The sequence below is a fragment of the Protomyctophum bolini genome (assembly GCF_963924005.1).
Source record: "Protomyctophum bolini genome assembly, chromosome: 20".
In the NCBI taxonomy this organism is placed as follows: Eukaryota; Metazoa; Chordata; class Actinopteri; order Myctophiformes; family Myctophidae; genus Protomyctophum; species Protomyctophum bolini.
This window is the reverse complement of record NC_137881.1, coordinates 4,593,960-4,612,065: the sequence shown is the minus strand read 5'-3', so window position 1 is coordinate 4,612,065 and position 18,106 is coordinate 4,593,960. Positions and strand designations below refer to the sequence as shown.

The 18,106-nt window shown below is 43.9% G+C and overlaps 1 protein-coding gene across 1 annotated transcript in view; it reads left to right on the top strand.

Moving 5' to 3' along the window:
• LOC308335912 (uncharacterized protein) overlaps positions 1-18,106 on the top strand; it is a gene marked incomplete at its 3' end in the record, with an annotated part of 312,796 nt that overhangs the window by 285,184 nt on the left and 9,506 nt on the right. Inside the window, exon 6 of the mRNA XM_080793134.1 lies at positions 10,801-10,887. Within this exon, the coding sequence (XP_080649260.1) occupies positions 10,801-10,887 (87 nt within the window). The remainder of the gene's footprint in view (positions 1-10,800; positions 10,888-18,106) is intronic.

Here is an 18,106-nt window from a genome sequence, read left to right as displayed (position 1 = left end):
AATTTATTCCTTTTTATAAAAAAAATGAAAAATCAACCCTATCCCGGGAAAGTTAATTTCCCTCCCTCCCTTCCACCCCTCCTCACGCCACCTGACTCATGGTTTTTATGTATTATTCTGACTATTGGTAATGATGTCCTGTGTTGGTAGGCCATTACAGGAGAGGATCTTAATTTGCCCGTTGTTAATTAATTGCAGCATACTTACGGGAAGTAATAAAAACGCTATTAACCCGTTGAGGCCCTGCACGTCGAAATTTTAAATAAATGTTCTTCTAAATCATGACATGTTTTCTGAAATATACCTCATGTTTCTGTGGCAGTGCATGGTGCTCAATATTTCATGTCAAGGACCCCCAAAAAATGATATGTAATTGGCCGCCGACCCTCCATCTGAAAATATGTTGTTCCAGGAACCCCCCTCAGAAGCAAAGATTTGAGTTAAAAACGTTCCCTCTGAAAGAATTTATATTCAAAGATTTGTGCCGATTTGTGGTGGAGCTGTTGCCCCCGCGACCCGACTACGGATAAGCGGTTGAAGATGGATGGATGGATTTGTGCCGCATTCACGTTTTTTTTCTCCAAAAATAGCAGACCTATACAAGCTCATAGCGCGGCACTCGGTGCCGCGCTATGAGCTTGTAGATCTGCTACTTTCCAACAGCTTAAAGTATAACATAATGCTTTTAAAAACACCAAAGGGGGTTCTCCCGTCCAGAAGGGGTTAAGTAGAATACCTCTATCATTAACCTAACTTCGTTAATACGAGGATCAGCGGGACTCGATAAACAAACGCCGTAGTGCCCGCCACCACAGGGGTAATTAAAAATGCACCGTCATTAATTATGTCGGTATAAAAATAAAAGGAAGATTTGCCGTTGAGTTAGAGAGCCCCTCCCTGGCTCGGCCCCTCCCCTCGATCCCCAAGATGGAAATGGGGGCTCTTGATGAGAGCAGTCAACTTCTTAAGCATTAAGGCCAGACCTCCTGCCGTCCAACTGCTCTGTGGTCGTTTTTTAATGCGTCCAAAATACAGTATATATCATCCAAATAATAGTATAGTTACAAAAAAATGAATGCCTGATACCTTCTTGTATTTAAAAGAGGGAAATGTAGCACAATCCCTTATACGCAGAGGAAGGCCATTCCATGATGCTACACAACCCTGTACTGAGAGGACATTTTGGCCCAATGTTGTTTGCCGGTGCGGCACTTCTCCTCGAGTTGTTGCTCTGGTACCGACTCCTCTTTCGGGCTTTTGTTTAATTAATTCACTTAGGGGGGGGGGGGGGGGGGGGGGGGGGGGGCGGGCACAGACCATGTAGGGTCTTGTATAGGACCCTACATGTTGGTGTTGTAACTTTATATATTGTGAATTACTTCCATGAGAGGGAGAGAGGTGGTGGAGTTAGTTGCTTTAGCAGACATGTTGAGGGTCCAATGGAGTTAAGAGGATTTGTCCAAAGCACTTTTTTACTACTTTCCATTGGTTCAATATTTTCGAAACAACAGACAGACATAAAGGGTGTTCAATATCACTGATTTATGCCAAAAATAAATCCAAAACCTCAAAAAGGCAGTTATGAGGTTTCAGCAACGATAATATGCATAAGTAGCCGGCTATACACAAGATTAAATTATTTATTCCTCAAAACATTGTAGCAACAATAAAAGAAGAAAGAACTAGACAAAGTGCCCCTGGGGGCCAGGATAATGGCATTTGTGATGTTTGGACAAAATGTGCGTACATAATGTTATACTATTTAAAAAAAGAATACTCTCTGAATGCTTTTTCTTTCAGTCATTATTCTATCCCTTTGTTTGCTGATGTGCTTACTGTGTTTTTGTTGTGTGAATGTTGTTCTATATATATATATATATATATATATATATATATATATATATATATATATATATATATGCTGCATTGTCTGTATAAGGAAGCCAAACAAACATAAGTTTTGCCACTTCATCCTTCAAAAGGATTCCTTGCTTGAATTAAAGATTGTAGCTTGAATGTAGACCCTTGTAAGGACACTGGAGCAACCCATTCTTAAGATGGTTTGGCCATTAACCATTTGAACCCGAGCATCCCTATTCTGGGGGGGGGGGGGTGGACATTTGCCAAGACAAATTAGATCTACAGGCTCACTACGCGTTTCACTGCAATTTGGTGTAGAGCCGTGTTGTTTTTGGCAGCAAATTTCTATTTTACTCATAGTCTCTTGAATAGTTTTCACTTAGTTTTAGTGACATTTTAGTCACCTGGAATGTTTTAGTGTTGGTCTAGTTTTAGTCGACTAAATATCATTAGATTCTTGTCGACTAAAATGTGTCTTGGCGGGCCTTGATTTTACACTGAAAATAGCCGATCTACAAGCTCACAGTGGGCTTGTACATCTGCTATTTTCAGCATGCAACCATGTGTAAAATGACTTATAACATTTTAGTCTATTGTTTTTATTTGTTGACCAAATCGACAGTAGGTATATTTTAGTCTCAGTTTTAGTCACCATAGCTTAGTCTTCATTTTAGTTTCCATGTATAGTTTCCGTCAGTGAAAAAAGGTAGAGTCGACGAACATATTTCGTCTTAGTTTTAAGGCCTATTCATAGTCTGGATTTTCGGCGGTGAGGTGACCACCGCTCCGGTGGTGAGCTGACCACCTGAGCTGAAATATCGTTGAGTGGTGGTGAGTAAAAACAGAGAGAAGGGCTGGAGCGGTGGCGGTGGTTTGCTCTTCACCGCGGCTCAGTGACTTCATGTTCGGTGGTCACCTCACCACCGTAAATCCAGACTATGTATGAGCCTTTAGTCGACGAAATCGTCACTGGTGAGGAGGAGGAGGAACAGGAGTGTATACTCAGTGCAGAGCCGACCCCGGTCACCATTAGTTTACTATAAGTATATGGTTTAAGTGGTCAAGGCTTTAAGCTGACAAGAAGATACTGCTGTATAAATGCCTTCAGTCTGCAACACCATAAAGCAATGTCAGCCAGGTTAAATATCCACTATCTTTGCAAACAAACTCTAAATTATATAGTGCCCTTATAGATGCCAATAGTGATATTAAAAGCTTGGATAAACAGGTTTGTTTGCACGGTAATAGATTAAATCTTTGTGCTAACTACTAAACTTTTTTAGTGGAGGAGGGGAAAATGTTTAGTAGTGGATCACATCAATGAGTTTCCCTTGAAGGAAAGGGGCTGACATGAAGAGATACTCTCTTAGCCCATTCTGAACGGGAACCCATTTTGGCGTTAGCATGTTATGCTTTATAGCTATTGAAAAATAGCAGATCTACAAGCTCATAGCGCGCCACCGAGTGGCGCGCTACGAGCCTTGTAGGTCTGCTATTTTTGAAAAATCAAAGAACGAATTTTTAGAATCTGATCTCAGGTCAGAATGGGTTCATCAGACCAGTGTGTGTCCAGTGGAAACCTCGTATGAATCTGATCTCAGGTCAGAATAGGTTAGATATGTAATACCATGAGCATGAAGAAATGTGCTGTCTTGGGACAGCATTGCTAGTTTTTCCGTATACTGTCAGTGTGTGTGTGATGTGATGTGATGTCATGGCATTTCCGCTCACACACGAAAAAAAAGGTATTTATGCTGAGAGAGTTTTCTCGTCTCAGAGATTGTGGGAGTTAGGTTTCAGGGCAATTTCAGGACATGTACAATACTGTACTCACATGTTTAGATAAGAGAACATCATCATGCGTATACATATATACTGTATATATGCATGCGCACAGGTAATCTTTCAAATGCACAGCCATGTACTGTAGTAAATTAATTGCATTTTTATAATGAATTGCATTTTTATATAGCTTTTTCCAAGTGCTCAAAGCGATTCACACCGGTTCATTCATTCATACATTGGGAGGTGAATGTTCATTCATTCATACATTAGGAGGTGAATCTTTACAATGGTTCATTCATTCATACATTGGGAGGTGAAGCGGCGAACAGTCGACGCCAGCGTCCTCACTTCCCACATTCACACACCGACGGTGGCGAGCTCACACCGACCGACTCACTGGAGGCAACGTAGGGTTCAGTGTCTTATTGCCCAAGGACACTTCCACATGTAGGACAGGAGGAGGAGGAGCCGGGATTCGAACCGCCAACCTAGGGATCGTTTAGGTTTAGGTTTATTTATTTAGCACATACTGTAGTACAAAAAAATTGACAATAACATATCAAAGAACAAAAAATACAATCCAAGGAAGGGAAGAAGCAAGCTGGCTTATTTGGAATCCTTTCCTGTATGGAAGAGGTCATTGATTTAAACAGATTAAAAGTTCATTAATTGGACGACCTGCTCTATACCTCCTGAGCCACAACCGCCCCAGTACGCATTGGTCAGTGTACCGTATATATAAACCTGTTTCTACAAATCACAAAAAAAAACTCATACACTTTTACTTTGATAAAAGAAAAAGAATCGGTTCAGAACAGAATGCATCAGCATCACATAAGAAATGCAGACAGAGCAAATAATGATTCACAAACCCCGGTCTTGTGTTTATTCCATTCTAGGCTGGAACCCCCTTTTGGTGTTAGCATTATGTTATGCTTTAGCTATTGAAAAATAGCAGATCTACAAGCTCATAGCGCGCCACCGAGTGGCGCGCTAAGAGCTTGTAGGTCTGCTATTTTAAAAAAAATCGAAGAACGACTGACATAGAAACATTGATTTTTCAGAAAACTGTCAGGATGTAGAAGACATTTTTAGAATCTGATCTCAGGTCAGAATGGGTTATTCCAGAGTGTCATTGAAGCAGGAAACAATGCACAATCCCCCCCATTGATATCTGGCTTTAGAGAGACAAGCATCTCCACTTTATCCACCCTTATCTTATTTCAATTTTAAAGCTTCCGCTGTTGTTTCAAATAATATCATCCCCGTCGACTCGAGTACAGAACCGTGTAATGTTCAAAACCACTGCCTTTCAGGAAATGGGAAAACTTTTTCCCAATATTATTTAGTCACATGTTATGCTCTTGTTAAAGGAGAACTCCATGCTAGAAGGCTTTCTTATACCTTTTATTTGTAGTTGTTGTTACGTCCCCACGCCAAAGAGGTCCAGGTGTTATTTTGTGCAAAAGTGCATTATTGGCTATTTCCCCTAATATAAGCCCTCAATAGGGGTTGGGTTTTTGTGCTAATTCTCTTATTTCCATCAACATAAGTAGTAAAGTGTTCTGCTTAGGATACTATTTACATTATGAAGAGAAGATATATAACAACAACAAAAAATTGAGCGATGGAAATAAGCAAATTAGCACAACACCCCAATGCCCCATTCAATTCAATGCAATTCATTGAGGGCTTATGGTAGGGGAAATAACCAATAAGGAGTTTTTGCACAAAATGACACCTGGACCTCTTTGGTGGGGATGTAACGGCTACAAATAAAGGTAAGAAAGCCTATAGCTTCTAGCATGGAATTCTCCTTTAAGATCTTTCATGTGAGTGAGGGCCACGCGGGTACCTCTATAGTCCTATATGTTCAAATTTATATAAGTAAATATTTTTATAAGTATATTTTGAGGCCAATACGTTTGTATACTTTTACTTTTTCCACGACTGAAGGTTTCTGCTCCGATTGGTGATGTTGAATGACTGGTGTAAAGGAACACTACGGGCTCTAGGGCTGCATGCTCGCAGGGCTTTTGGACTCTTATGTATATAGTTCCTTCCTTGGTTTATTCATTTTATTTAGGCATCTCCTCACTATAGCCTTATCTCCATTCGTTTTCTCACTCTCTTTCCCCCTCCTGTCTCCACAGGGGGGGGGGGGGGGGGGAAGCTATGATTCCCTGCTTTCATATGACATGAAAAAACGAAAAATTTCAATCCAATGGCAGTCCCTCAGTCAAGTTTGGCCACATAATGCACAACTGGCCTTGCTCCCTCCCTGCCAATAATATCACCACATGAATGAACCAATGGTTGTATTCAAAGGGCTTGAAATAATGTGGGCGTGTGTGTTTGTTCAAAGGCATTGTGTTTGAAATTCAGTCACGTGAATTAAGTCGCACAAACCCGTCACGTATGGAAAATAATGATCACTGGTCTCGACACCCCTTTTAATAATAATCTTGAGACAATTGATTTTAGAGGATGGAGGCGGGGCACATCTGCCACAGCTAATGTGTGGGTTCTTTTATACATTGCAAGGCGGGCTTGAAAATTGCATTTACATTTTCGCACGCACACGCATGACAAATGGTCGGGGGAGAGTCTGTCCACATAACACGGCGTGATAATGAATAGCCATACATGTGTCTGGTGGTTATGATTCATAGCGGCTTTAGAACGCGTCCCCCACGGAGCCTCGGTCGGTATATATTCCTGTTGTATTCCAAAACTTCACTTTAACCCGTTTCGACCAAGAGCAGATTCTTTACAAATGTCTTATTTGACAGTTTTGTGAAACTGTGGTTCTCAACCTATTTCATGTCAAGGACGCCCAGAATTACCTGTATTTGGCCGCGGACCCTCATCTGAAATATGTAGTTCCAGAAGCACATATTTGAGTTAAATATGTTCGCTCTGAAAGAATTTATTCAAACATTTGGGCCACATTTTCACGATAAAAAAATAAATAGCAGACCTATACAAGCTCGTATGAACCTCTCGGGAAGCAAAGATTTGAGTTAAAATGTTCACTCTGTAATAATATATATTCAAAGATTTGAGTTAAAATGTTCACTCTGTAATAATATATATTCAAATATTCGAGGTATACATTTTCACGATTTTTCAAAAATAGCAGATCTACAAGCTCGTAGTGCGGCACACTACGAGCTTGTAGATCTGCTATTGTTCAACAGCTAAAGCACAACACATAATCTTTAAAAACAACCAAAAAGGGGGGTTCCCGTTCCGAATGCCTTAAAAGGTGAGTAAAATAAATAAAAGGTTGCAAAAGGCGAGAGTCAGAAGAACGCTCTTTCTCTCTCCCCGGCCCTCGGTTATACGTTTTGGCCCTACTAACATCTCCCCAGATGAGGCAGTGGTGAAATCAGGCACACAGGGGCTGACTTTATATCCCAGAGCGAGCCCCACGTTTACAAGGAGAGATAAGGAGCCATAGCTCAGACCCATTGTGGCAGGGCCAGCATGACCCCAAACACCTGAGGGCATCTCGGCCATCTCCTTATTGTGTTTCTGCAGGCTTTACAGTATATATGGACCTATTGAGCGGCACAGAGCCGGGCCTTTTGTGTACCAAAGTGAAAAGAAGAGAACGGGGCCTAGGTAATTAAGCGAGGGAGAATGTAAGTGACTTCCTATGTGTGCATACATGAATAATCAAGCGTGTTTGACGGTGTCATCTCGGATGTGGATAAATGAATAAGTTGCCAAATGCGAACGGCAGTAAGTGGGTTAGCATGTAAATAAATGAATAAGTTAGCAAATTACTGTTTAAGCCGTTTAGGCCTGGCTGACGTCGACATTATTTTTCTGAAAGACCTTTATGTTTCTGTATCAGTGGTGATCAATATTTCATGTCAAGGACCCCCAAAAATTATATGTGCCCATCTGAAAATATGTTGCGCCAGGAACCTCCCAGAAGCAAAGATTTGAGTTAAAATGTTCACTCTGTAATAATATATATTCAGATTTGATATATAATATTTGAGGCACATTTTCACGATTCTTTTTCACAAATAGCAGACCTATACAAGTTCATACCTATACAAATAGCAGATCTACAAGCTTGTATATCTGGTATTTTTCAATAGCTAAAGTATAACATAATGGCTTTAAAACAACCAAAGGGGGTTCCCGCCCAGAATGGGTTAAGTGTGTTAGCATGTAAATAAATGAATAAGCGAGTGAATTACAATTCAGCGGCGCTGTGTTTGCGGGGGTGGGGTAAAGACGTTAGGGGGGGGGGGGGGGGGAGGGGGGGGGGACCAGGGTGTCGGGCGATGTGCGGCGGACAGGCGGGCGTTCTCTCTCTGCCCTACGGCGGCGAAGCCTTTGTGTCCGCCGCGGCGGCCGTGTGTGTGTGTGAGCGGCCGTCACTTTGGCGTGCGGCGTGCGTGGCGGGCCAGAGTACATCTGCATCACGCGTGTGTCATCTTTCCTCATGTAACAGATGACATGCCAATTACTCCTTAATTACACGCGTCATCTGGACCAGAGCGCTCCAACGCCAGCGCTGATTAATCCTGTTTACTGGCGCTGGTGATGAGAGGGCCCGGAACGCCACCACAGAACACTAACATAGGGCCCGGAACGCCACCACAGAACACTAACAGAGAGGCCCGGAACGCCACCACAGAACACTTAACAGAGGGCCCGGAACGCCACCACAGAACACTAACAGAGAGGTTCTGGTGATAAGAGGGCCCGGAACGCCACCACAGAACACTAACAGAGAGAGAGAGAGAGCTTCAGGGTAGAGTTCTCCAATTCTTCCCCGAACCTGACCCGATACCCGAACGTTTTAGAGCCGGGCCAGGCCTTAAAATGCCTAAAATGTATGCTAAATAGTTGGGCCGGGCTGGTCCTCACTAACTGGGCCTTCATTTTCAAGCCCGTTGAGAACTCTGTTCACGGTTCAAAAAAACTGAGTGACAGCTAGGCTTTAACTTCTATACCAGACTGGGCGAGGTATATTTATATCTTATCTTATCATTAATCAGAAAACATAAAGACTGGCCGAGATAGAAATCATTCAATGGTTGGTCTCATGGGAATGCCTCGAGGGGTTAACTAACGCACGCAGACAGAGAAGAGAAGTCTGGGCAAACCAGAAAAACGGCGGCGGTGCCAACGTCTACTCTGAGGTCGGCCGACTCACCAGGAAAAGAGCAAATGTTGGTGCTCAGCACATTAACCCATTCTGAACGGGAACCCCTTTTGGTGTTATAGCATCATGTCATGCTTTAGCTATCGAAAAATAGCAGATCTACAAGCTCGTAGCGCGCCACCGAGTGGCGCGCTACGAGCTTGTAGGTCTGCTATTTTTGAAAAAATCGAAGGACGACTGACATTTTTTATAATCTGATCTCAGGTCAGAATGGGTTATAATCAGACCAGTGTGTGTCCAGTGGAAACCTCGTATGAATCTGATCTCAGGTCAGAAGGGGTTAACGACCATGTGCTTATACATGCACTTTACAGTCAGCGCCGGGGATGTATGTATGGATGGACGGGTGCCAAGTCATTTGAATATCACGTCCAGCGGAACAGAGATCTGTTAACATCATAATTTTATACACATCAAAACCTATTACCGTCTCTGCAGCCATCGTGGAATTCCTCTCATCAACTCATTAAGTTCCTCCAATCGGATGTCGCTCCCTCGCTCGCCCGCCCGGCCGGCGAGGGAGAGAGAGAGAGAGATGCATGGCGAACAATTTTTATTTCCGAAACGTGATAGTCACACAGGAGCAGTGAGGTCATCGGAAAGGAAGCAACGCTGGTGTGTGTGTGTGTGTGTGTGTGTTTGTGCACGTGCGTGTGGGGGCACGTGTGTGTGTGTGTGTGTGTGTGTGTGTGTGCGTGCGTGGAAATCTAGACCTTCCTGTAAATGAATACATGGCACATGTGAGCACCAGATAGCCATCGTAAGCAGGAAGATCTCAAGCCCGTGACGGGAATGGAGGAGGAGGGGGGAGGGGAGGGGGGTGGGGGGGGGAGGGGGGGTTGTGGCATTAGAAATAGTGGCAGACCCGTGTATTTAGATTAGGAGTTGAGATAGTGGACGTAGCGGGGGGGGAGGATCAGGTGGGAGGAGGGGGAGGAGGAGGGGGAGGGGGAGGTTTATCTTTTCCAAACGGGGGAGATGAGCGGGTTGGGGCAGGTGTTGATCTACTCTGTCAACTCCACTTCATTCTGAGAGCGTGTGTGTACGTGTGTTGGCGCATGTGTGTGTGTGTGTGTGTGTGTGTGTGTGTGTTGGCGCATGTGTGTGTGTGTGTGTGTGTGTGTGTGTACGTGTGTGTATGTGTGTTGGCGCGTGTGTGTGTGTGTGTGTGTGTGTGTGTGTGTGTGTGTACGTGTGTGTATGTGTGTTGGCGCGTGTGTGTGTGTGTGTGTGTGTGTGTGTGTGTGTGTATGTGTGTTGGCGGCGCACACATACTCATGCACATGATCGCCACACGAGCTCTACGATTGTAATGTCTTAGTTGCCTTTCCTGGCTGTGACCCCAACCCGACCCGACCCGTTCTCCGAAAGTCTGTCCCATAGTTTCTCAGGTTCCCCTTCTCTCTCTCCGGGTCGCCCTGACCTGTCACTCTCCAAAACATGGACCGGGACCAGACGGATTGTGTTACATTAAAGTTGCAATCCAGAAATTATAGTTGAAAGGATCAAATGTTGTTTGTGCCAGTCTGTCTGTCTATCTATATGGGCAGGAATATAGTTACTGCTACTGAGTGTCCAAGTTGCTCCTTTACAACCTGACAGGGGGGAGTTTCCCTGGTTGGACGTCGTAGCGCGTGGAAGGAACACGTTATTCCAACCAGTTCCTTTCCCCTCCATCAGGTGCCCCGGCTGGCCAGGGGGAGGCAGTTTAGAGACCAGGATTACTGCATGTTTTTTGTGATGGTACCTACCTTAGGGGACACGGGGAGAACACACAGAAAGGCCCTTTCGCCAACCCCACCTCGGGTAGCTTTTCTGTTTTAGCATACTGTATAGTGCATTTGGGCCATTCATATTTTAGTTTCTACTGTACCTACTGTACCTCCACATGGTTGTTCCTTGTGATTCATGTAAATTCTTCCTTGTGATTCATGTAAATTCTTCCATCCCAATCTTCTCCTCAGGAGGAGGAAGAGGTCTACCAGGTGACGACGGCACACGATGGGAGAAGCATGACTGGTCTTAAAAAGTGGAAGAACATTGAAGAACAGGTGAGCAATAATTGCTGATAGAAGATTGGGATGAACTGACATGTTGTTCAACAGTTCTATTTTGAGTTCTCTTTCCCTGGGATGTCATTTGCACTCATCATATGATATGATATGATAATAGTACTTTAGTGTCAGTTCGCACTGAAACGTGTCTTGTGGCCTTGTAAGTTTAGTGACCAGGATTCTCCCGACTCTTTCATTGAGAAATGTGAACGTGTGCTGCCTGAAGCTCATGAGCTTAATTCAATATGTTCCTTCGTTTCCTAGCAGGGATTCCTTCCTATATAGCCGAATGTTTTACACATTTTGAGGCTCCATTTTCGTCACCGCTAAACCCCTTATCCCTGAACGTCTTTGCCTTTTTTATAGCCAATCTACATTGACACGTTGTGAGCTTGTAGACTGGCCTTAGAGTATACATGTATATGAATAGATAGGATAGATAGAGGAAACCCTGAGGCTAAATGGACATAGTGGCCGAATTCGGTATTGCAGTTTTGGACCCATTATCGTGAACTCGCTGGTCCGTTGACTATCATTGCGCACGTTCATGATGACACGTGACCGATGTTTCATACGTGAACGCGTGCAATGATAGTCAACGGCCAGCGTGTTCACGATAATATGGGTCCAATCCATATCCCTCGTTCCTGAGTGAAATTGCCTCATGCGCTTTTGAGCAACTTATAATGCTAAGTGGATGGGAGGAGAAATCCCGTGCCATCTCTATTCATATTATATACTCTAAGAGACTTGGCCATTTTAACTATTCAAAAATGTTTTGCAAAATAGTAAAAAAAACAAAAGAAAAGGCAAAAGAAGTTTAGGGATAAGGTGGTTTAGCGGTGACGAAAATGGAGCCCTCGCTCATAAGACCCAGGTTCTAGTCCCCGGGCGGTGGTGGTTGGTTTGCGGGACAATGAACCGTACAGGCTGCAGTCTTCCACACAGAGGCTCAGCCTGGTCTGTGCTCTGCCTTTTGTCCAGATCTGAGTAAAGCTCTGCTTCTGCTTTCAGCATTTTTCTTCTATCCTCCTTTTTGGTTCCCTTTCTGGGCTGTATAACAGTGGGATGGTGCTGAATTCGTGCTCTGTGTCTGTCTGTCTGTCGTTGCACACACAGTGTCTGTCGAGTGACAGAAATAGCACACCTATACGAGCGGCATTGTGTGAGCGTGTAGATCAGCAATTTTCTTTTGCGCAACACTGTCGTATGATTTAGTATAAATCTTGGCTTGTGCTTTTCTCTGTACTCCCGGTCGACCCTGTTTCTTTCTTTCATTCTTTCTTTCTTTCTTTCCTTTTTTCCTTTTCTTTACGTGTACTCCAGTGGTACATGCTCTCCTTCTAGAGGGATGCATTGAAAAGGGACCTGGAAATAATCCACCCTGTAAGGGGAAAAAAAAGGTGATGATACCATCACTTTTATTGTTCCGTAAGGATTTTTTTTCTTTTTTTTCAAAGCTCGTGGTTATCCCATTCTGAACGGGAACCCATTCTGGTGTTATAGCATCATGTCATGCTTTAGCTATTGAAAAATAGCAGATCTACAAGCTCATAGCGCGCCACCGAGTGGCGCGCTACGAGCTTGTAGGTCTGCTATTTTTGAAAAATCGAAGAACGACTGACATTTTTAGAATCTGATCTCAGGTCAGAATGGGTTCATCAGACCAGTGTGTGTCCAGTGGAAACCTCGTATGAATCTGATCTCAGGTCAGAATGGTTTATACACGCTGTACTATACTGTATGCAGGCCGCCGTATGAAAGAAATGCATTTCACATGCATTTCTCTCTCTCTCTCTCTCTCTCTCACTCCCTCTCCCTCTCTCTCCCTCTCTCTCCCTATCTCTCTCTCTCCTCGATTGCCCTGTCCTTTTCATTGCTCAAAATAATTAGGCTGCATGAGTCTGGACTCTGGGGCGTAACATTTCTTGCTCACGTTTCTATGATACATACACGTGTACGTGTGTGTGTGTTCTGCTCCAGAAATTTCTACCTGTGTCCCACTCCCTCCTCCATCCTCTGATTCCTCTCCCTTGATATGGTGTTTAATCCATTTGGACACGAGGACTATTCTACAAATATCTTCCAAGTCATGACATTTCTATGTCAGTGGTTCTCACAGGGTTAAAACCCTATGTTTCTATGTCAGTGAAACTGCTGACCCCCACATCTGAAAACGTTCACTGTGAATGAATATAATATTCAAAAGATTTGCCAACATTTTCACGATTTTTCAAAAAACAGCAGACCTACAAGCTCGTATAGCGCGACACTCGAGTGCCGCGCTTACGTGCTTGTAGATCTGCAATTTTTTCCAATGCTTATTATAAAACACCAAAAAAGGGGCGCTCCCCGCCCAAAATGGGTTAAACGTGGAGTTCCACAAGGCACTAGTGCACTCTGTGGGCTGACCTAATTCTTCCCCCGGCTGGCGCTCATCCAGAACGTTAACCCATTCTGAACGGGAACCTATTTTGGTGTTATAGCATCATGTTATGCTTTAGCTATTGAAAAATAGCAGATCTACAAGCTCATAGCGCGCCACCGAGTGGCGCGCTATGAGCTTGTAGGTCTGCTATTTTTTGAAAAATCGAAGAACGACTTGACATTTTTTAGAATCTGATCTCAGGTCAGAATGGGTTAATCAGACCAGTGTCTTGTCCAGTGGAAACCTCGTATGAATCTGATCTCAGGTCAGAATGGGTTAAGAGTACATAAGGAGCATGCTGTCAAGGTATTCAGCTGCTGCACTATACTGTAGCTGCATGCACACACTCACACACACACACACACACACACACACACACACACACACACACACACACGCCACTCTATTGTTTTTTTAGGAATCCAGCAACATCTGTCCCGCTTTGGGGCCTACATACTAGTCATGACCCCTGACCCCTGGCGGGATTTAAAACCAGTTTATACGGAGAGATGATGCACCAAAAATTAAAATGTGCCCGCCGCCCGCAGCCACTATATGTGATCTCATTAACCCATTCTGGACGGGAGAACCCCTTTTTGGGTGTTTTATGCATTCTGTTATGCTTTAGCTATTGAAAAATAGCAGATCTACAAGCTCATAGCTGTATAGCGTGCAGGCACCGAGTGCCGCGCTATACAAGCTTGTACAGGTCTGCTATTTTTAGAAAAATCATGAAAATGTGGTGCACATCTTTGAATATATATTCTTTCAGAGCAGACGTTTTTAACTCAAATCTTTGCTTCTGGGGGGGTCCCTGGAACAACATATTTTCAGATGGGGGTCCGCGGCCTATTACATATATTTTTGGGGGTCCTTGATGTGAAAATCTTTGAGCACCACTGATATAGAAACATGAGGGTTTTCATAAAAACTGTCAGGATTTAGAAGATATTTGTATAGAATCAAATCGATCTCAGGTCTAAATGGGTTAATGTCTTTTTCTTCTTCTGTGGTCGCCCCCCTCCCCCCCTTTCCCCCCTCCCTGTTGTTGTTTTTGTTTTATTTATTTATTTTTAGTTTTATTCTCCTGCTCGTGTCGACTATAGCTGTGTCGTGTTTGGAAAGATGCCAGAGGCAGAAAGATGGAAACCAACTAGGAAACAAATGAGCCAAATGAGTCAGTCTGACAAATAATATTTACAACAAAGCAAATTCACAATCACTGTTTTTTTTCTATTTTTACTTGAAAGGGAATCATGTACAGGTCATAATGGGGGGGTGGGGGGGTAGTCGGGGTGGGGGGGGGGGGGGGGGAGGGGCCTGACTACAGTATAGAGTTCCGCGGTCCCGCCCCCTTTCATGACGACGCCAGGCCCAGGAAATTATCCTTATTAATGTATTTTTCCCATAATATATACATTTAAAAAAAAATCTTTGAACAATTATTTAAAGTTTTTCCAGAAAGCTTCATTCTTCTGTCATAATAATATACTCTCAATTACGCTCCTCCTGCTTATACACTGTTGTTAATTAATCCAGCCACGACTTACTTCAAGCATTTTGCTAGAGAGAACATCAAAGCGTTACATTTCGTGAGCTTGTAGAATGTAAGATCTTATCCTTTCGCAATTCGTAGTAAGATGAAGTATATACATGTCTTAATAAGTGCATGGTTAAGCACACGCAGAGCGTGCAATATTTACTCTCGTGTGTGTGTGTGTGTGTGTGTGTGTGCTACAAGCTTGTAGGTCTGCTATTTATTTTTTTTATCGAAGAACCACTGACACATAGAAACATAGCTTTTTCAGAAAACTGTCAGGATGTATACAAGACATTTATAGAATCTGATCTCAGGTCAGAACGGGTTGTTACTGCATGGCGAGTGCTGCGATCCAAGCGAGCACCCAAAGTGCTCCACATAAAAGTCCATCCCTGGGAGGGACGCTCCCATGCTCCAGCATTACATATACATGTATGCTTCCACACCTTTGTACACCTTTTATTTGGCATTCCTCCTGCATGCACCACTAAACTAACCCACATCACATGTATCTTTAATGACTCTATACGGATGATTTTAAACAATCCTAACAACCAGCCTATACACAACGGGGATGAGCCTCATATACAAGCCTCAGACGTGCCTCCTCCTCCTCGCCCCAAACGACCGTGGTATTATCCCATTTTGGGCGGAAACCCCTCATCTCAAGCTTTAGCTATTGATATATTCTTTCAGAGTGAACGTTTTTAACTCAAATCTTTGCTATGGGGGAGGTCCCTGGAACAACATATTTTCAGATGGGGGGGTGGGGGGGGTCGGTGGCCAATTACATTTTGACATGAAATATTGAGCACCACTGACATAGAAACATGTTTTAAAGCAGACATTTTTCAGAAAACTGTCAGGATGTAGAAGACATTTTTTAGAATCTGATCTCAGGTGAAAATGGGTTATTCATCTGTGGGGACTATATAGTCAGGTGGCTGGTATACTACTGTATACATCCTACAAAATAAGACTGCTGGGTAAAACGGGGTGTGGGGCGATGGGGGGGGGGGGGGGGGTGGAGAGGGGGGGGGGGGGGGGGGGTGTGTGTGGGGGGATGGGGGGGGGGGGGGGTAGAACCCAACCGTCCTGCTGCGCCCCAGGCTGTCGTGTTGTGTTTATACCATCCTCTGCGTGCCATCCGTCCAGACAGACCGATGTTGTTTTTCCCAATTCCTCAGCTCTAACCGATGGCTAAACTCTCTCATGCAATTTCGCCTTAACCCATTCTGAACGGGAACCCCTTTTTGGTGTTTTTGTTATATTTTAGCTATTGGAAAAATAGCAGATCTACAAGCTCATAGCGCGGCACCGAGTGCTGCGCTACGAGCTTGTAGATCTTTCTATTCTTTTTTAATCGTGAAAATATATAGACCTGCAGTGTATTCTTTCAGAGCGAACGTTTTTTAACTCAAGTCTTTGCTTAATCTGGAGAGGGGGTCCCTGGAACAACATATTTTCAGATGGGGGTCGGCGGCCAATTACATATATTTCTGGGGGTCCTTGACATGAAAATGTTTGAGCACCACTGACACAGACACAGAAACCACTGACACACCACTGACACAGAAACATGAGGTTTTCAGAAAACTCTCATGATTTAGAAGACATTCTGTAGAATCTTTTCTCCGGTCTAAACGGCTTAATAACGCGGGCTGGACTCTCAGCGGGGGAAAAGTGTGCCGCCGTCCTGAGAAGCTGCTAAATGACACAGTGTGGCGTTCATTGATGGGAAGGATTACACGCGGCCGCATGCGGGGCGGAGGCGAGGTGACAGCTTCTATATGAAGGGCAACGCGTAGACGTCTCCGTATGGGGGAGAGACTGTACCACGCGCTACCCGCTGCATGGCAAAGAGGGGTTGAATGCCGGCATAATTTGCAGGCGTCACGCTGGTTATCCCATTGCCTAATGCATGTTACTCACGCGTGCGTGCGAGTGTGTGTGTGGGGGGTGTGCGTCAGTGCCGTCTCTACAGGGGGGGCATTGGGGGGCATTGCCCCCCCAGATTGGATTTTGTGCCCCTCCAGTCCAGATTGGCCGGTACTAGGCCTACCCTATACCCTACTGTTATACTGTACCAATATTTTAATGTTTCACAAATGTTAAACCTATAAGTTCTTCATGATTATTGTAATGTAAATATATACACATGATCAAATTAATGTAATATAGTTAATAGAAATACAAGGTAATATATATGCATGCAGAAGGACATTATAATGCTCAACATATTTGTATTTCTTTGTTTGTGTTGTTGGTGCTGCTGAATAATAATTGTAGCCCTATACTTGTAACCTTTTTCAAGCATCACTTTGTTAGGTCTATTTGACTATATGAAGGGCCCCCTTTTGAAAAAAGTATGCCCCCCTTCTGATGTGTGCCTGGAGACGGCACTGGCGTGCGTGTGTATATGTGCCTGCAACGGTACGGTACACACGGACCTTGCAAATACAGTAACATTTCATTGTACGACCCACGGGTTGAGAACCCCCTGCATTATTATAGAGCACAGCATAAACTTAACAATATCTTAAGTTACAAACCTGTTGTATTTTAGCTGTAGCTCTAATGACAGCATGACCTCATTATGGGTTATTGGCAGTAGAGTATCCTGGAGGCTCCGGTCGGTGCTCATCATTTGATATCAGAACGGGTGCTTATCCCATTCTGAACGGGAACCCATTTTGGTGTTAGCATCATGTTATGCTTTAGCTATTGAAAAACAGCAGATCTACAAGCTCGTAGCGCGCCACCGAGTGGCGCGCTACGAGCTTGTAGGTCTGCTATTTTTGAAAAATCGAAGAGCGACTGACATTTTTAGAATCTGATCTCAGGTCAGAATGGGTTCATCAGACCAGTGTGTGTCCAGTGGAAACCTCGTATGAATCTGATCTCAGGTCAGAATGGGTTATGGTTATGCAACACGGCTCTGTATCGCCTTACACTTCCTGTGGTCAGTCAAATGCGCTGCATTTATAATAATATCCCATGTTATTATGGCAGCAGGATATGCTCGACTATCGTGAAACGTGACCGTGACTTCCTCCTGTCCTTTTTAAACGCAACGAGCATTTATGGTGATTTATCCGAGGACTTTCATTTATTTATTTATTTTTATACCCTGAAAGCAGCTGTTGCCCCGAAAGCAGGGACATGCACACATTGATATCAAAGGGGGCTTCATTCAGCCCCCTTGCCCCTTTTACCCGTCTGTAAAACAACTGCCCTTTTATACCAGT